General features: G+C 41.4%; 1 protein-coding gene across 1 annotated transcript in view; it reads right to left on the bottom strand.

Annotated features, from left to right (window-relative positions):
• Positions 1 to 19,467, bottom strand: part of fndc7b (fibronectin type III domain containing 7b) — a 35,221-nt gene that overhangs the window by 8,820 nt on the left and 6,934 nt on the right. Inside the window, exons 11-41 of the mRNA XM_080886974.1 lie at positions 19,152 to 19,406; positions 18,136 to 18,390; positions 17,751 to 18,011; positions 17,395 to 17,658; positions 17,010 to 17,270; positions 16,635 to 16,895; positions 16,243 to 16,500; positions 15,810 to 16,070; positions 14,954 to 15,211; positions 13,983 to 14,243; positions 13,508 to 13,774; positions 12,355 to 12,618; positions 11,943 to 12,200; positions 11,586 to 11,846; positions 11,046 to 11,306; positions 10,107 to 10,367; positions 9,288 to 9,551; positions 8,685 to 8,945; positions 7,984 to 8,244; positions 7,496 to 7,756; positions 6,783 to 7,052; positions 5,726 to 5,989; positions 5,376 to 5,636; positions 4,358 to 4,621; positions 3,439 to 3,699; positions 2,810 to 3,070; positions 2,328 to 2,588; positions 1,450 to 1,710; positions 1,096 to 1,353; positions 563 to 820; positions 225 to 485 (exon numbers count right to left, since the gene is read on the bottom strand). Coding sequence (XP_080743100.1) covers positions 225 to 485; positions 563 to 820; positions 1,096 to 1,353; positions 1,450 to 1,710; positions 2,328 to 2,588; positions 2,810 to 3,070; positions 3,439 to 3,699; positions 4,358 to 4,621; positions 5,376 to 5,636; positions 5,726 to 5,989; positions 6,783 to 7,052; positions 7,496 to 7,756; positions 7,984 to 8,244; positions 8,685 to 8,945; positions 9,288 to 9,551; positions 10,107 to 10,367; positions 11,046 to 11,306; positions 11,586 to 11,846; positions 11,943 to 12,200; positions 12,355 to 12,618; positions 13,508 to 13,774; positions 13,983 to 14,243; positions 14,954 to 15,211; positions 15,810 to 16,070; positions 16,243 to 16,500; positions 16,635 to 16,895; positions 17,010 to 17,270; positions 17,395 to 17,658; positions 17,751 to 18,011; positions 18,136 to 18,390; positions 19,152 to 19,406 — 8,094 coding nt within the window. The remainder of the gene's footprint in view (positions 1 to 224; positions 486 to 562; positions 821 to 1,095; positions 1,354 to 1,449; positions 1,711 to 2,327; positions 2,589 to 2,809; positions 3,071 to 3,438; positions 3,700 to 4,357; positions 4,622 to 5,375; positions 5,637 to 5,725; positions 5,990 to 6,782; positions 7,053 to 7,495; positions 7,757 to 7,983; positions 8,245 to 8,684; positions 8,946 to 9,287; positions 9,552 to 10,106; positions 10,368 to 11,045; positions 11,307 to 11,585; positions 11,847 to 11,942; positions 12,201 to 12,354; positions 12,619 to 13,507; positions 13,775 to 13,982; positions 14,244 to 14,953; positions 15,212 to 15,809; positions 16,071 to 16,242; positions 16,501 to 16,634; positions 16,896 to 17,009; positions 17,271 to 17,394; positions 17,659 to 17,750; positions 18,012 to 18,135; positions 18,391 to 19,151; positions 19,407 to 19,467) is intronic.

Below are 19,467 nucleotides of genomic sequence, written 5' to 3'. Positions count from 1 at the left end.
TTGATTAATTTGATTATTATTTCTTTATTTAATTGTATTGATTTGTCTAGAGCGACAAAATGAAAGTGCTAGGAAATGGTATAAAATGTCAGCAATTTAAAACTAAGATATTCAGCTCTGTACTGCTACTGTTCTGCATGCAGTGCGTTCATTTTCATGTGCTCTAAAAAAAACCCCATTAAAACAATTCCATAAATATTACTGCTGTTTAAAAGCTTGTTTACCCATCCGAATTGAAGTGCTGTTGCTCGGCATGCTGGTGCATACGTAGTTCATGGCAACGACATAAACTGTGTACGTTTCACCACAGTGTAGATCATTCCAGGTGCAGATGGTGGTGTTTGTGGTGCACGTGTGGATGTGGCGATCCTGTCCTGTTGCAATGGCCATGTAGGACTCTGCGCCATCGCTCGCGGCCCAGCTGACTGAGCCCAGGCTCTGCTCACAGCGTGTAAAGCTCTGTACATGTGCTGGGACGCAGGGGGCTGACGAGAAGGTTAACAGTTTAATCATCACACATTATGCATGTTATGTGTGAAAAAAATCTAAATGAGACACATACTTGTCATGTATTTTTCAGGCCGGCTTGTAGGACTGTCACACCAGTCATCTTGAGCTTTTACAGTGAATGTGAACAGCTGTCCACAGGGCAGGTTGGTCTCTATCATTGTGTTATTCGTTTTTAAAGACGTGCTGTATCCCAGGTTTCCGTCTGCTTTCACAATATATGCCGATGCTCCTTTAGCCTTAAACCAGTACAGCAGCACCGTCTCATTGTTACATGACCCATGGACCCTCAAACCATCTGGCTTACAGGGTTCTGACAAAAGAAGAGTCACATTGGTATTCTGAGGGATGTTGCTGTCAGTCTAGCAACTGTTAAATTTAGGGAAATTAATAGTAATTAATTGATTAATAGAGTAAATCTAAACAGTCTTTGTGGATGAAAATTCCCAACCTATCTTTATGTACAGAATAATTAATAATTAAGGTTAGGCCACTTAATAGGAAATAAAGCATGTTATTAATTCAATCAGGCAGTAATTAAAGTACAAATCACTCATTCAGTCAATCAGTACTAACGAGTTACTGTACCTGTCTGAATCTCCACAGTGCTACTGATTTCACTGTAGCACCTGTTGCTGTATGCAATGACAGAGAGTTTATAGGTGTCCCCACAGGTCAAGTTAGAGAACTGACAGGTGGAATTGGTGGAGTTGCACTTCAGTGTTGTTCCCATGTTGGTGGCAGTAGCCATGTAGAGCTCCACTCCCGCGCTTTCCTCCCAATACATGTTGGCTGTACTTGTCCCACACTGTAGATCCACTCCCACACGTGACGGCTTACAGGGGCCTAGGCCGTAATTCAAAGAGTGAAAATAGTTTTAATGATTTTATTTTAGACTGTAGAATAAATTTAAGATCGTGATTGAGACGCGGCTCAACTCACGTGTGCTAAAGGAGATATTAGTGCTTTTCTCAGTCCGGCAGTGGTCGCTGATGGTTACGAGAGTGACGTTGTACACCTGTCCACACTCCAGCTCTGTCAGATTACACTGATGTTCAGTACTCTCACAGGAAACGCGGGAACCATCTGCTGAAACAGCAGTCACCATGTAGGAGTTTGCTCCACTGACTGGACTCCAGGAGACTGTGGCTGTGTCATTGTAGCAGTCCAGGTTAGCTGTGCACTTTCCAACTGCGCAGGGAGCTATTGGCAAAAAAACAACAACATCAGTACTGCCATGCAGGACATCGACTTTAAAGCTGCAATGATCTCCATGAATGCACGGCTCCAAATCATATTTATTATTCAAGTTTCCACTTCAGAAAATAGATGTTATACAATTCGGCAGACGAGTACACATTCACTGAGAAGCACAGGTTCTCTGCATGGGCATGTAGTTGATGTAGCTCAAAATACCCGATTTTTATGCCCTTTTTAAAAAAAAAAAATAAGTCCCTGATTTTTTAAAACAGCAAGCAAGACGCTGTTTGTTGCCTAGGCTGCCTGCTATGATGCTGTTATAAAAGTAAACACTTAAATGAGGTTCAAAGAAGCAAAAGAAAACTTTTTAAGGGGGTTGGCTGTCTTCAGACCAAGAGATGGCACGTGATATTTTCTGTTTATTACGTGTGTCTTACTTTTAGTTCATTTCTTCTATCATTTTAGCTTTTTTTCAATCAAGTTCTCGCAGTTTACATTATTTTCATTAAAACACATCTTAAAACCGTTCAGCTATAAGTGAAAACTGCAGTTATAAAGTTTGGGAAAGAGAGAAGGGGGTCTCAGCATACAATGTCAATAAAATTAGGCTGGTAGGGTACCTGAATACAGCAGGACAGTGTTGGACCTGCTGCTATTGACTTTCTCCCCAATAGCAATGACATTAGTGTGGTAGATGACTCCGCAGTGAAGTCCTTCCACGCTGCAGGAAGTGGCATTAGTATGACAGGACAGCGAGTGTCCGTCACGGCCAGCGAAGCGAGCCTCGTAACCCACTGCACCAAAACTTGTCTCCCAGGAGACCATCCCCTGGTTATTCTGACAGTTAACGTTTGTCTGCACGTTATTGGGCGGGCACGGCTCTGAGTGCGGAAAGAGAGACACAACAGAATGATTTAGTGTGGATGTTGATATATATTCTGTCCAATTGTTGAAGCTAAAGGCTGCCCAAAGTGACTTAATAAACTATCAGCGGGGATCTGCAAATTTAAAGAGCCCATCAGTAGTCATGGAGGAAAACATGAAGATATTTTGATACCAAAATAAATCAGGGAACAAAAAATTGTTTAGCACGTGTTCTCACCTGTCACAATTAAAACTTGTTCAGTAGAGGTAGACACATTTTGGCACACAAAGTTGTTTGCTGTGACAACGATGCTGTACATTTGGCCACAGTTCATGTTGTACAATGCACAGTAAGTGTCATTGGTAACACAGGAGGTGGTGAGTCCCTGGTCTGTTTGCCCCGTGACTGTGTAGTAATTAGCACCCTTGGTTATGTCCCACTGCACCTGGCCGATTGTCACGCTGTACTGGGTGGTGATTTGGATTGGGATGCAAGGCTCTAAAAGAGAGGATGGAGGAAAACTGAGACAAAAATGTAGCTTTGTGTGTTCGAACTGCAGCTTCAAATTAAATGCAAGAAGGTAGCGTAGATATGGTCCACTGTAGTAAAGTTATGTAATGTAAGTAATGTTAGAAAAAAGCAGAAACTTTATTGTTTCAAGAATTTTAGTGCATTTAAGGTCATTTTGGTTAATTGTGTTTTATCACTTTTACTGATACTTTGGTTGGTTTTAAGTGGGAAAGGTCAACATAATTATACAATTTCAATAAATTAGCAGTTTGTTTCACTTTTTTTAAAGGTGGAAAAACTCGGCAAGACGAAAGATGTGCTATATAGGTTCATGAAGCCTCTGTGGTGCTGCTCACCAGTGACCAGCTGTCCTGTCATTTTAGCGATGCTGCTGCAGGTCTTTCCTATAGCTTTGACAAACACAGAGTAGCTCTGTCCACAGAGCAGCTCTGTCAGGTCACAGGAGGTCCTGTTGGTCTCACAGGTGACGTTGTGACCTGACTTTGTAGTGGCCATCGCGATGTATGACAAGGCTCCATCACTCGGCCACCATGAAACCACAGCTGCCTTAATCGCACAGTCCATATATGCCCTGATATTTATTGCATTACAGGGCACTGAGGGAAAGACAGATAAGACAGGAAACTTTATATGAATAGTAAAAATGTAGAAGCCAGGGACAGAGCATTTTACTAAAATGTAAAATTGAACATCATCCATCACTGTATCGCAACTGACAAATATGAAAAAGAAAAGCAGATTTTAACTACACAAAACTACAAGTCAGTTTTCTAAAGTAGTTTTATGCTGGGTAAAATCATTTGCAGACCTCACAAACTCATATTTTATTCACAATAGAACACAGAAAGACAGAATATAAAATGTTTGAAATGAGAAAATGTTAATTTTTAAGAAAAATATGAGCTCATTTTGAATTTTATGGCAGCAATACTTCTCAAATAAGTTAAGTAGCGGGAACAAAAGGGTGAAAATGTTTCCAGGAATAATGAGGAACATTTTCCAACTAATTGGGTTAAATGGCAGTCAGTAAACAACTGACTGGGTATACAAAGATAATAAATCAGGCCTAAAATGCACTTTGCATAAAAGAAGAAACAGGACTGTTGAGCAGCAAGAATCCTGTATCAGACAAGGACGGCAATGTTTTTATTAAAATGGTACATTTTCTCAGTTTACACATGTGACGCGTTTTTCATGTTGTACCACAGATAATTCTCTATAATTAAAATGCATTGAATTCTCTCTCTGTCCTACCTGACGGTGTGTCAACAACAGGAGTGGGCGGGCTGTTGCAGTACCCATCAGAAGACACTACGGAAACATGGTAGATCTGTCCACAGCCGAGTCCTGTCACATTGCAGGAGCCCTCTGTTGTGGCCTGGCATGTTGTGCCCTGATTGGTGCTGTCGTGCAGTGTGGCGATGTAGGAATCAGCTCCTGAGCTTTTCGACCAGGAAACGATGAGAGAATTGGCCTGACAGTCGACCACGGAGGAGACGTTTGCTGGAGTGCACGGCACTGATGAGAAGAGACAATTGTCAATGTTTAGAGCAGAGCTGTAATTCCTGAAAGTTCGTGATTAATATCACAGAAAGATTTGAAAAAATGTTGCCTGGTGTGATGAGTCTGAATTTCTCCAGCAATAATCAGAAGGTAGTATCGGGATTTGGCAGAAACAACATGAAAGCATGGATCCATCCTGTTTTGTTTCAACTGTTCAGGCTGATGGTGACGTAATGGTGTGTTCGATATTTTCGTGGCACGCTTTGGGCCTCATAGTACCAACTAAGCACACTTACACACTATAGCCTACTCAAATATTGCTGTTGTCCATCCCTTTATGACCACAGTGTAGTCATCCTCTGATTCTTGCTTACAACAGGATCCTGCACCATGTCACAAAGTCAAATCATCTCTTTAAATTAACTGTACTTAAAAAGCCTCCACAGACACCAGATCTCAGAAATGTTTCAGCACCTTGTTGAATCTAAGCCAGGAAGAAAAAAGGAAGCCCAAACTGGTACAAGTAAGGTGTACCTAATAAAGTGACCAGTAGGTGAATGTATAATTACCTCTTCTGAATGAAAAAAAATTCTTTGAGAAAAATAAACTGGCATCACCTTTTTAAAAACAAGTAGAATTTGAATTTAATGTACCGTAAGTAGATGCAAAGTTCTAAACTTTCAATGACAGTTTCGAAATCACTGGTAACTTGTGTTCCTGTCAAAATAAAACGACAGCAATAAAACGGTTCAGCAGTCGGAGTGCATACCTGTCTTGATCGTCACATTCTCACTCGGTTTGCTCTTGCACGTCATGTCCTCTGCAGACACAGTGGCTGTGTAGTACTGTCCACAGTGCAGATTGGTCAGTTCACACTGCTTGTCAGGAACTCTGCACTCGTCCACATGCCCGTCAGTACCCACTGCCTTTACGCTGAAAAGCTGTCCTTCCTTCATAGAGCTCCATGACATGGAAGCCACATTGTTGCTGCAGCTCAGGCTGGCTTTGAGATTCTCAGGAATGCATGGCACTGAGTGGGACAGAAATATACGTCTGCTTTCTTTTTCCCCCCCAGTTATGTTAATGAATATTTTATGTAATTTACTGTGTGCACTGTACCTGTCCTAAACATCAGCTGTTCGCTCTCTGAGCTGTTGCAGGTTCGTCCCTCAGCCGTGACGTGCACGATGTAAATTTCGCCGCATGGCAGATGTGTGACATCACAGCTAGTGTTTGATGTAGTGCAACACGTGGTACTGTCTCCGTACACGTCTTCCAGCGTGGCCGTGTACGTTAAAGCACCTGAGACAGTCGACCAGGTAATCGTGACTGTTCCGTTGTTGCAGTTCACTAATTCCTTTACGCCATTAGGAGGGCAGGGAGCTGTAGAAAGAGGAATACTCTGAGGTACAGACTTGAACTTCTGTTTCTGTCCTTTCTTGAATATTATTGAGATTACACAACACAACAACACATTACACATGAAAAACCCAGCGTGAGCTACATTTCCAAGAAAATTAACTCATAACTTGGACACATTCACACTCAGAGTCAAGTTAGACATATTTAACCCATAAAACAGTGACTTTCAGCTGTTTTATGCAAAGAGTATTTTAACTGTAAATATTTCATGCCTGTGAAGCTGTATCCACATTATCAATTTTCACCTCACAGATGTGGTGAAGATGGACATGCAGAGGGTGGGTGTGATAGGATGAGATGGAAGCAGCCAAACGAAAAAGAGGAAGAAGCAGCAGTTTATAACAAAACCAGAACATCAGTTATGTAGTAGCTCATTTACCGCTTACTGCTTGTAAAATGACAAATGTGGCGCTGACCTCGAGCACAATTTGTCCCCCCCATTAGGTGATCACTGAGTGCATTTCACACATCCTTTAAATTGCAGACAGAGCAATGGGTAAACAGCTGTATGAGCCAAAAACCAAAGATTCAGAGGAGCAGAACCATTTTCATGCCTCATATTACTGGCCTTTTAAATGGTTTCTTTTTAATAATTTTAACATATATTATGATATAATTGATATTATCAGTTTAAGTCTATTTAAATCCACAGTGCATCAGAGCACTGATGATATTCTAGTTAAAGTGACTTCCCTTTTATCCTGGTTTTACAGTTTCGGTGTTTGCTTTTACGTTCGTTATAATTTTCCCTTACCTGTCTCGGTTTTGACAGAGTTGCTGGGTGCACTGGTGCACTGCTGGTCCTTGGCCTTCAGGGTAATGGTGAGATTCTGGCTGCATGTAAGTGGTGGCAGAGAACACATCCCATCTGACGTGGAGTTACAATCAAATGTCTGAACAGCACCCCTGGTGTCTGTTGCCACCACAACATATTCTTTGGCCCCGGCAGACTCGTTATACATCACCCACGCTGAGTTCGTCAAGCAGTCGATCTCCACGTCTGACAGCTGGGGTACGCAAGGAACTGGAGGCAACCAGGGACAGGAAATTAGGTGCTTACAGTATTCATAGATTACACAGACCACCGGATTTACAATTATATTCTGTAGATATCATCAACAGATGCTCAAATCTGCAGTCCAGAAATTATCTCAGCTGCTGAAATATGTCGTAATATTTTATTATCTGTGCATTTTTGTAACAAGTCTGTTAAACTAATGACTTGGCTGGTGTGTTTCTGTCGTCACTATCACTATACATGAGTTAGAACTGTGATCTAAAATTATGACAGATTTTTTGGTTAACCTTAAATGCACAAAGCCATCTTTTGCATCATCTAAAGACCACAGGCTTACCAGAAATAAGCAGCGAATAGGGTTTCTAACAACAGCCTGTACAAGTGAGAGGATGATATGGGATGGAAGTGAGGAATATACGATCAAAAACAGAAGAACAGCTGATACTTGCCTGTTTTGACCATTTTAGTTTGGCTGTCTTTGCCCACACATTCATTCCTGTATGGTGTGATTGTGACATTGTACTGCATCCCGCACGCCAGTGTGCTGAGATTACAGCCGTTGTTTGTGCTACTGCAGTTGTGTCTGGCACCTTTGGCATCTGCAGCAGACACTGTATACATCACCCCTGCCACACTATTGTTCCAGGTGACAGATACGACGCCAGTGCCACAGTTCACATTAGAAAGGAAGGATGAGGGAGGGCAGGGAGCTGAGTGGAACGGCAGAAAAAGAGGAGAAGTTGAGGTAAAGACTGAAGGTAAATAACAAGAAGGTAAAACTTTATTATGTGATGTATGAACCAAAAAAATCACTTTAATCAAACAGCTATTAAAAGATAAATAGATATAGATAAGAGGTGCTGATATCAGATCTGAATAGCTGAACACTGAATACTAGAGCAGGTGCACTAGAACTGCCAACAGGAGCTGCACCGACCTGTAGAGACCTGCTCTGTGGGGCTATGGGAACTGTTGCAAGCTTCATCTTGGGCCACCACTGTAACATTGTAGGTCTGCCCACACTGCATGTTCTGTACAACGCAGTAATGCGTAGGAGTTGTGCAAACGCTCTTTTGACCTTTGCTGTTCACCACAGAGGCGCGGAAGTTCAAAAAGTAACCTGTCGACTGCCAGGTAATGTTCAGGACACCAGACAGGCAGTCCAGATGGTTCTGTATGTTCTGTGGCACACACGGAGCTGGAAACAAAGCAAACACAATACTTTCTGTATGGTAACAGAAATCATTAACAGAGACACAGAACTGCTAATTTTTTGTGTTTATTAAGAATGTATTTTGTCTAATTTAAGGGTATGGTTGCTACAACAAATAACAACAAAGACAAAAAACACCTTAGACATATGAATTTAGCTCATGAATTCAATTGAATGTTTATAAGTTTTAACCAATATCCCAATTACACCATGTCATGTCTTTATAGCCACATTTAAATGATTCATATGTCATAAATGGAGTAAGATCAAGTGTGTGGCAGCTGTCTGTTTCTGTTTTGGCTAGTGCTCAGTAACAGCAAAGAATTGTTAAAGTATACAAAGTAAATGTGAAATCCCTTTTTCTGAAACTGATGAATAAATCAGTGAATATAGTGCAAAGCTTTGAATAACAATAGACAAATTACCAGTGCGAATCTTCTTCATGTCACTCTTGGCTCCAGTACACTTGTCATCAATACCGACAACGTAGACATTGTACTGTTGCCCACAGAGCAGACCAGATATTTGGCAGCTGGTGCTGCTGGTGTTACACGACCACCGGCGGCCCTGTTCATTTTCAGCCACTGCCATGTAGGAGACTGAGCCTTGAGAGGCCTGCCAGGACACTGAGATGTTGTTTGATTTGCATGAAGAGTTCACCATCAACTGGGTGGGAGGGCAGGGAGCTGGAGGAAAAACAAGCAGTGAGTGAGATTATTTTTCACGGTTCATTGATAGAGGTTTCTGTTTAGAGCTAGATCCTGAGATTTTAAAAAGATGTCAGAATGAATCAGGAATAATTTGTATTTGCATTTCATACAGTTACATGTTATAACTAATATTAACACTAGTTAGTGAGATGCTTGGGCAGAAATGGTTTCCATAGTATGTTAAAACAGATAAAGAGAACAATTAGCTGATAAGCAGTAAAACATTTTGGATAGTGTATGCAAATGTGCACAGAACAGTTTATCCATTATCTTCCAGTTAGGTGTCAGCTTGTTTTGTAAGGATGTAATTGACCCCACCTGTGTTCACTCTCTGCCAGTCCTGAGCAGGACTGCTGCAGTATAGTCCCTGCCCACTGACGCTCACTTTGTAGCTTTCCCCACACTGCAGAGAACTGATATTACAGGAGGAGCCATTTGTAGAGCAGGTCTGCTTGTCTATGGAGCCGAAGGCTTGAGCTGTGGCATTGTAGTAGAGGATGCCAATTCCTGTAGTCCAAGATACCACAGCTGTGTTGGTGTTGCAGTCCAGGGATGTTCTCAGACCACTGTGGGGACAAGGACCTAACAAACAGGGAAGAAAAAAAGAACAGCAGGTGTAGTTTTTAAAAAAAAAAAAAAATTTACATTTTGAGTTTCAGGGATTCATTTTCACAGGAACAGGAGTTATTTCTATAGAAATGTTCTTTAACTTTAAAAGCTCTGACATAGTAAATGGTTTTCCTGTTAGGATAACTGCAGGTTAGCAGTTAACTAGGGACACTAACTTTGAAAAGTTAATACTTTTAACATGTAGCAGATGTTATTAACACAATTTATGTATTTAATCTTCAAAAAAGATGTTCAGCTGATCTTTTGGGGGGGGGGGGGGGGGTTATTTAATTGCTGTTACCTTTTTTTTATAACATTAACATTTAGCTTAGCCGCTAATAATAAAAAAGCTAATGCTATGTTCATTAAAGTAAATTAAAAGTAACTGCAACACAAAGAAACACTAAAAGTAGGTGTGAAAAATTGATGCACTGTTGTTTCATGTTGCATTAGCAACATTACAGCTGTGCACAATTTACTTTTAGTGAGCAGCTTGTTGTGTGGGTATGACAGGTTGTATTTTATTACCTGTGGTGGCCTTGACAGTCTCGCTGACCATGCTGACACAGGTGTTATGGAGAGCCACCACTGTGATGTTGTAGTCTTGTCCACAGGCCAGGTTAAGGAAGTCACAGTTGGTGTCGGTGTTGTTACACTGAGCATTGTAGCCCAGACTGCCCCGAGCATAGACAGTGTAAGATGTGGCACCCAGCGCAGCATCCCATGTGACTGCAGTGATGCCGGTGTTGCAGTACACCCTTGCTGTGACGTGTGTGGGAATGCATGGAGCTGATGGAGGACAGAAACAGGTAAGTGTATGGATTAGTGTGATATTGTTTATTCCTGCAGTGCTCAGGCTTGTAATATTCTACACTAATGACATGTACTTGTCCAGGTTCAGTGATGGATGACTATGATGTCAGAAGTCAAATCAGCGTCGCCTAAATCTAATACCATTTCAAAATGCTGCTTCAGCTTCATTGCATAAGTAAAAAAATATAATGCAGTTAAAATATTCTTCAGTTTTTAGTAGTTTTATAGAAACATTTTTACATTTTAAAAAATATTTTTACATTACATTATAGGGTTTGGGGGTATTTATTCTTTCATATAGCCTTGATAATTATGTCAATACTGGGGAGTGTTTGGCTATGATTGGCTATATTTTCTGCCTTTATTTTAACAATCATTCACAACAGCTTGTGTGCAGATCACAAATAATGGCTCTTCTAAGCAAATTAATTTAGAAAAATGAAAGTTATTTTTTTATTTTTGTCTGTATTATTATTATTCTGCTGTGCTGTAACTTAATAGAGGTTTCAATTATGCCATGACACAGGCCATTATGTCTTGTGCTTCTAAATGTGATTGAGTCTAAACAACCTGTTGCATTTGTTATAAACAAGCTTGATGAATTGTCACAGTGATACAGTGCATCAATCTGTTCATTATTATTTGCTAAATTACCCGTGTTAAGTCTTTGGGCAAAAGCCAGTTCACTGCTGCAGTTGCTTGTGAGACCGACCACACTGATGGCATATATCTCCCCGCACTTAAGTTGACTGAAGGTGCAGTTGGAGCTGGTGGAGTTGCAGGTGGTGACTGTTCCTCTGCTGTCCCTCGCTGACACCACCTGCAGTTGGTCTGGGCCTGAGTTTGCCCAGCTGACAGTCGCCATGTTTGTTCTGCACTGCAAATTCACCATCACGCTGTTTGGCTTACAGGGGGCTGGAGACAAAGCAAGGAAGATTAACTTGCAGATGTGGGTGGTTTTAAAAGTTATTAAATGGGGTGAAAGTAGGTTAGATAAAGGTTATAATGAAAAATTTGAAGGGATAGAAGTATACTGTATGAATGTTGCTGCACAAAACCTAAAAATAAATATTAAATATTAAATGACTCAGGATGTGTGAATTGTAATATGTTTTATAACGTTGTTATGGATTTTGTTTAGTGACTTCAAAACATTTGCCCCAATTTTAATGTTGGTCAAAGAATATTTGCTACCTGACTGTATCTTATAGTTGGAGCCTTCAATGAAGCCGCAGTCGATTGACGAGGTTGTGACGACAATGCTGTAAATGAGGCCACAAGTTAGGTTCTGGATGACGCAGTTGGTGCTACTAGAGTTGCAAGTTCTCCGTGTCTTGTCGCTGCCGATGGCGATTGCAGTGTAATCAATGTCCCCAAGGCTTCCCCTCCACTCCACTGCAAAGGTGTTAGCATTGCAGTCCAGCTTTGCTTGTACCCTGTCAGGCAGACAAGGGGCTTTTGGAAGAGAAGAGAAAGGAAGATTATCAGTTGACTGTTTAATAGTTTTGAGATTTAAAAGAAAATCTAACCCTAAAAGCAGATGTCATGTACCTGAGACAAAAGTTAGATTATCTGATTTACTGCTGTTGCATGTTGCACTGGAAGCAACCACAAAAGCTGAGTACTGCTTTGCACAATCCACCTTCAATGAGCAGGTTGTTTTGTTGGTACCACAGGAAACTAAGTGGCCGTGGGTACCAGTTAATGTGGCTGTGTAAGAGATGGCATGTCTACTCGGTGCCCACTTCAGAATTGCTAAGTTTGTGGCACATTCAGTTTTGACAGTCAGGTTGGTTGGAGGACATGGAACTGGAAGTAAGGAGATTAACAACAAGTCATTATGTGAGAAATGAACAAAATCATCTGCATTAAAAAAAAAGACCAAACTGGGGTTAATTATTTGCAAAGGATGTCAAACCAGTACTTTGTTGGTGAACAAACCCAGAAATATCCAGATATTAACCTGTCTCAGTTTCTATCTGCTTGCTCAAGAGACTGGTGCAGTCAGGGTCCTGGGCAGCCACTGAGAGCATATATGCTTGTCCACACTGCAGCCCATTCATCACATAGAACGTCTGAGTTGTGGAGTAGTTATAAGCGATCCCACTGTTTCCTTGGGAGTAGATGAAGTAGGTCACTCCGCTTTCTGGACTTGGGTCCCAGCTTACTGTGATGTCATTGTTTCTGCAATTTGTCACTCCAGTCACACCAGTGGGTGGGCAGATGACTAAGAAGGGGGAGAGACAGGTAGAGAGACAATTTGATAATTAGTGTCCCAGTGATTTTTTTAACACTATTTTAGAAATAGAATATGAGCAACAACAGATCCTGTCTTTGGATTTGATTTTACCTGAAAAACCTACCTAATTCGTCTCCCACTGGAAACTTTACGTCCAGATGAACAGAATCAACTTATTGGTATGGCATTAATTAGTGTTAAGATCACTGTGCGTTCAACTGTCTTGCTTATCTTATGTGTTAACAAGCAATTTTTTTATGTCCGTGAGTGTGAATGGTTGTCTGCCTTTCTGTGTTAGCCCTGGTGACCTGCCCAGGGTGTACCCTGCCTCTTGCCCTATGGGGGAAAGAGCATGTCCCAGCCTATCATAGGGTTTTGCCCCTTGACAAGGATAAGCGAATGAGAATGGATGGATGGGTAAGACAAAATCTGCGTAAGTTCTATTTTATTTCCTGAAAGTTGGTTATATCTGACAGGACAACTGTCTATATGATTGTTTATCATTTTTTCTGGTTCTTTCTTGCAAGTTCTTTAGTTCCTAGTTCTGTTGCATTGTTTAGGTTTTGGTTTAGGTTTTGTACCCTTTGAATTTAGTAACCTTACCCTTTGTCGACTTTTGTTATATCTTTTCAAAAATAAGTTCACTTTCTGCTCTGTGTTATGGTCTGCATATGGGTGAACTGAAACGTGGCAGATGTGAGCCATTATAACATATTAATAAAATGTTGATGCACAAAAGTACCAGGCAAACAGATTTGTACATTGTATCTGACGTTTAGTTCTATGGTAGCTGTATTTGTTGAACACTACAAAAGTTGGATGGATGGATGGATGGATGGATGGATGGATGGATGGATGGATGGTTCAATTCTCTGACCTGTTTGTAAGGTGAATGGTACGCTGGGTTGGCTCGTGCAGCCTCTCTCTATGGTGACAACAGTGACAACGACTGTTTCTCCGCAGTGGAGGTCTGTAAGGGAGCAGCTTGTTCCATTGGATGAGCAGTTGTGGATGTGTTTGTCCGTGAGAGAAGGTGCGGTTGTGGCCAAGTAGAAATCTGCTCGAAGGGCAGGGTCCCAGGTCACACGGCTCACATTTCCATCGCACTGCAGAGACATGTGGACGTTGGTGGGAGGGCAGGAACCTGCGAAAAAGATGGTGAGATAAAGTTGGACGGGTTATAAATCTAAATATAATTAAAAATATTAAAAGCGAAATCTTTGTTTTGAATTAATAAAAGATAGATATAATAATTATTAAATAAATATTGTTAGTGGTTATTTTAAAGAATGCATAAAGTTGATTAAAGCCAAGTTTATCCAGTTTATTTTTTTTATTTGGCATTATCTCACCTGCATTGTAGGTGTATGGGAAACTCTCTCTGCCTTCGCAGCGCATAGAGAAGGGAGTGACGGTGATAATGTAGGTTTGAGAGCAGTGCATGTTGGGTAGCAGGCAACTTGTGCTGTTTGTGGCACACCTTTTGAGGTCGCCGTCTCTGCCAACTGCCTTCACACTGTAGGACACTGCACTAGGACTGTGTTGCCAGCTCACTGCCGCAGTGTTGTTGTCACACAACAGGGAAGCACTGACGTTCACTGGAGCACAAGGGGCTGACAGGAAAACAAAAGGAAAAACCACTGAGTACAAACACCACCTAATTAACCCTCATTTAAATTTTTTAGGAAGTTACACCTGGTATCTCTTAAGCCAGCAGTCCCCAACCTTTTTTGCGCCACGGACCGGTTTATGTCGACAATATTTTCATGGACCGGCCTTTAAGGTGTCGCGGATAAATACAACAAAATAAAACCAGTACTGGTAACCAAAAAAAGAAGACTTATTCATAACACACAGGAAAAGACCCAGAGAAAACAAGTTAACAATAATAACAATAAAAAAATAAGGATAGAAACCAATAAAAACCCTGAAAACCATAGATTTCACGCCCGCCTCAACTCTCGAGGCCCGGTACCAAACGTCTCACGGACCGGTAGCAGTCCGTGGCCCGGGGGTTGGGGACCGCTATCTTAAGCCATGTATTTGCTAAAAGTTACATTTATATATATTTTTTTAAATAAATGTGTTAAATAATTTTTAATCCAATGCATTACTCGGCATTTCAACTAAGTATTTTAAAAGAAATACAGAATTTACTGTATTATATACAGTTTACTACACTTGGATACTTACGATAGTAGAAAAGGGAACATGGGGAAATTGGAAATTGTATTCATGGTAATCAGAAATAGTATTTTTGAATTTCCCACAGACTTTCCCAGCTGTATATACATCACCTGCATCTACATCCTCTCCGTCTTACCTGTCTGTATAGTCGTTACGCCGGGCACGCTGCTGTTGCAGGAGTCAGCCAGAGCTACTACTTTTACACTGTATGTGCGACTACAAAGCAGCGTGGGCAGGGAGCAGTCAGTCTGGCTGGTGCTGCAGGAGGCTGTGAGATTTCCAGACTGAGCATGCACATAGAATCTCTTCCTGCCCAAAGTCTCATCCCAACTCACAAAAGCAATGCCAGTGTCACAGGAGTATTGGTACTCCACGTTTGCAGGGGTACAGGGTGCTGTGTGAGAGAAGACAAGTTCAGTTCCTGAATACCTTCAACCTTTTTTTTAACCCATCCCTAAACCTTATGATAGGGTTGTTAAACATTAGGTCTGGGGGCCAGAATTGGCCAAGCAAAGACTCTAATCTGGACAGCTGGTTGGACTTGGACTTAACTGTATTTTCAGATGTTTTACGCTTTTCCTGCTAATAAAGACCTCTGTCAAGGTCTTTTAAACTACATCAAAGTAATTAAGTAATAGATAAATGATAGAAAGTACTATTATCTGTTTTTTTTTCCAAGATTTAATAGAAAAATTTCTGTGTATGTGTGTGCGTTTTTTTTAAATTGGGTCTACGGTGAAAAAGGACATGTTCTGTGAATTAACAAAAAAGACGATATGGGCAATGGGCTACAAGATTATTTTTTTTTAACAAAACTTTTTTTTTATATATATATAAGTTGTGCTGACAGATTTCTTTCTTTTGCTATAAAAACTGTACTGTTTTAAAGTATAAAAACCACCACTACTGAATTGTTTTCAAAAGAAAATCAAAGAAAGACATCAAAAAGAAACAGCAATTGTTAAGTCAAATTTTTTTCTTATATTCTTTACCTGTAACAATCTGAAAAGCAGAGCTGGGTTTGCTCTGACACTGAGGTCCTTTTGCGACAGCCTTTACAGTGTAAGTGTTTCCACACAGCAGATCCAGGACACAGCTGTTGTTGGAAGATGAGCTGCACGACTGCATATATCCCATACTGGAGGTTGCATTGACCATGACAGTCATGGCATCCTCATCCTTAACCCAGGTGACCAAAGCTTGGTTGGAGCTACAGTTCAGTGAGTGGTCTTGGATTACTGGAGCACAGGGAGCTGCACACAAAACACATTACAGATGTGCTGATTAAAGGAATCTTTCTGGTTAAGTAATCTATAATTGTAGGCAGTTTTAGGAAGTTTAAGATTTCATTCTTTTTTTGCATGAGGATAATTTGAGCTACTCAGTTTATCCTGACGTCATTCTTTGTGCCAAAACTGAAAGTACCTGTTGTAATGTTGGTTTTAGCAAATATGGAGCTGTTGCACTTTGTGTCCCCTGCCAGAACAGTCACAGTGTAGTCATTCCCACACTGCATCTTGGTTAGTTCACAGGAAGTACCAGTGGAATTACAGGAGTCGACATGTCCACTGGCCTCAGCCAGGATTGTGTAATAATTTGCGCCGGCGCTGGCCCTCCAAGTAACCGTCACCACATCAGAGAGGCAGTTCAGAGTAGCAGCCACGTTTGTAGGGTCACAGGGTGCTGGAAGTCAAAGTGGAGAAAATGAACGCTGAGATAATCTTCTTTTGCCCAACTTGAAGAATCACTTGTTAGCAAATCTAATTTGTAAGCTGTGCTTTCACACCCTACAAAAAATATTTTAGTCCATATTTTACCAGTTGTTGCTGTGTCCATGACGCTGTTTGAGCTGTTACACCTGTTGTTGGAGGCCATCACACTGAACATGTATGTCTGAGCACACTGCAGACCAGAGAAGAGGCATCTTTGGTTAGCTGTTTGACAGGATGTAGAGAAACCTCCTGCTCCTTTCAGTGTGGAGATGTAGTACATTGCCCCAGGAGCTGCATCCCAGGATCCCCACACTCTGTTAGTGGAACATTCCACCAGGGTTTGGATGTTCACAGGAACACAGGGAACTGTGAGAGAAATGATGTGACAAAGAGGAAAAGGAAGACAGAAAAAAAACATTTTAATGTCGAGTGAGATCATGGCTCGTAGAGTCATAAACTTTAACAAGTCAACTAAAATACCTGAATTTACAATCTCCGGGACACTGCTGGGTCCTTCACATGTGCTGCTGATGGGCTTGACTCTCACACTGTACTGCTGTCCACACTGTAACTCAGGCATCGTACAGCTAGAACTCTGCGTGACGCAGCGAAGTGTAGTGCCATTTGTCATCACCGCTGTGGTGCTGTAGTTTACTGGCATGGATCCCGGTGTCCAGCTGATGGTCAGTATGTTGGTGGTACAGTTAAGAGTGGTCAGCATATTCTGCACAGTACATGGGGCTGAGATGACAGAAAAACAGTTAGACTTACTCGTCTGCAATATCTCAACTGCTGTTTGGGATTCGATAAGTACGAGAGGGTTATTAGGACGTAGAATAAAAGCAGAGGTGCTACTGCTTCTTACCAGTTGTATGGATGACTGGCTTGCTGTCTGGACTCTGACAGTAATAATCTGAAGCTGACACAGTGAAGTTATACATCTTTCCACACTGCAGACCCTCCAAATTACAACTGAGTTCTGTCGTTGTGGAACAGGTCACATTGTGACCGTCTGCGGTTATGGCTTTGCCAGTATAAGACACTGCGTTGGGGCTGCTCTGCCAGGCTAACTTGGCAGAGTTACTGCTACAGTTCACTGAGACGGTCAGCTGAGAGGGTGAACAGGGCTCTGCAGAGGAACGACACAGAACACATGCATGGTGTAAGTTTGACAGTGATTGCACATAAGCAGTGTTAACTTATATTTTTGTCAGCGTGTACCTATCTGTAGTTGCAATGTGCGGCTCTTCATGCTGGTGCACGTGTTATCCACAGCAACCACACTGATATTATACACATGTCCACACATTACATTGACCAGCCTGCACGATGTCTCATTGGATGTACACTTTAAGTAACTGCCATCTGCATCCAGAGCAGTAGCAGTGTAGTTTATGGCACCCCGACTTGCTTGCCACATGACGTCCACAAAATTCTGGCTGCAGCTTCTCCTTGTTTCAACGTTAGTGGGTACACATGGAACTGGGAGTGAAATTTTCTGATTAGCTCAGCTGTTATTTAATGAAGAAACTATCTTAGTAGGTAGCAAAGTAGAACCACTGATGTCAATGAAATAAAAAAACTTTATAGGGTTAACTTCTCTTACCTTCCCTGAAATATAACTCTGAAGGACGACTGACGCAGCTGCCATTGAAGGACATCAAATTCACTGTGTACTCCTGGCCACACTCCAGTGTGTGGACTGCCAGATTTGTCTGTGTGGTGTTATACGTCAACGGCATGGTGCCGTTTGAGATTTTGACGATATAACGTTCTGCATTTTGGGATGCGTTCCAGCTTATTGTCACATTGCCTGATGCACAGTCCACCCTGGCACTTGCGCTGGCTGGCCCACAAGGAACTGAACGAAAAATAAGAAGGTTGGGTGAAGGCAGGCAGCTAAGAAATGAATTGGTGAATCAATAACTTTCATTTAATTTTATATTCAAAACGAATACTTCTGTCAAACTTAATATCGAAAGTATGTTTAGGGAAATGGAAAGGCAAAGATCCATTATATTAGAGCCTCACTGTCTGTCTTAGTAGAAAAGAGATCATTTGTATCTGGGTGTGAAAACTAAGCCAACGCTAAAGCGCCTGTAACCTACATTCTTTCTAGTGGCCAGCAGGGGATGACTCTTCAAGATCTATGACCTCTGTAAATACTTTCCTAGTATTGCTAGTATAGGGCTCAGTGTTGTAGCATTAGTGAATATAACATGTTGATCACTTTAATTAATGTCATTCATTAGAGTTAAGAAGCTAAATTTGGCAGGTCTACCATGCGATTGACAGTCTACTGTACAAGTGTGTAGTCTCCCTCAGTTTCTCGGTCAGTTCTCTGTCTAGTGTCAAAATCAGTTGACTCCAAACTGCTAAGCTCTAGACTTCATAAATGGATGTAGCCCCTGGTTAGTGATTACTGGTCAGGTGCTGGTGGAGCAAAATGACTCTTGTGGTCTCAGGAAAGTCCGAGGGAACACACCTTTTTGTTACAATAAATCAAAACTGTTTTTTCTGTGTACAAAAAGCATTTTAGGCCTTTTCAGACTATCAGCACTACGCTAGATCTGACAAATTGACATGTGGTCAGTTTTTAATGTATTTTGAAAATTTTCCTACCAGACTCCATGTAGATGTGCGTAGAGGGCATGCTGGAGCAGTTGCCGTCATGCTGGCTGACAGTCACAGTGTAGAGCTCGCCACATTTCAGGTTAGGTATTTTGCAGTTGGTTGCAGTGGAACTGCAGCTTAAAAGTCGCTGACTTGAATCTATAATGGTAGCAGTGTAGGAACTCACACTTCCATGCCACGAAATCAGAGCCTCATTGGCTGCACAGTCCAGGGTGGCAGTGAGGTTATTTGGTGGGCAGGGAACTGAAATGACACAAGTGGGCCATTATCAATCAGAAAGAAACAAAACTGTATTTAACTTTTA

Source organism: Rhamphochromis sp. 'chilingali', assembly GCF_963969265.1.
Source record: "Rhamphochromis sp. 'chilingali' genome assembly, chromosome: 7".
NCBI lineage: Eukaryota > Metazoa > Chordata > Actinopteri > Cichliformes > Cichlidae > Rhamphochromis > Rhamphochromis sp. 'chilingali'.
This window is presented reverse-complemented; position numbering and strand designations above follow the sequence as displayed.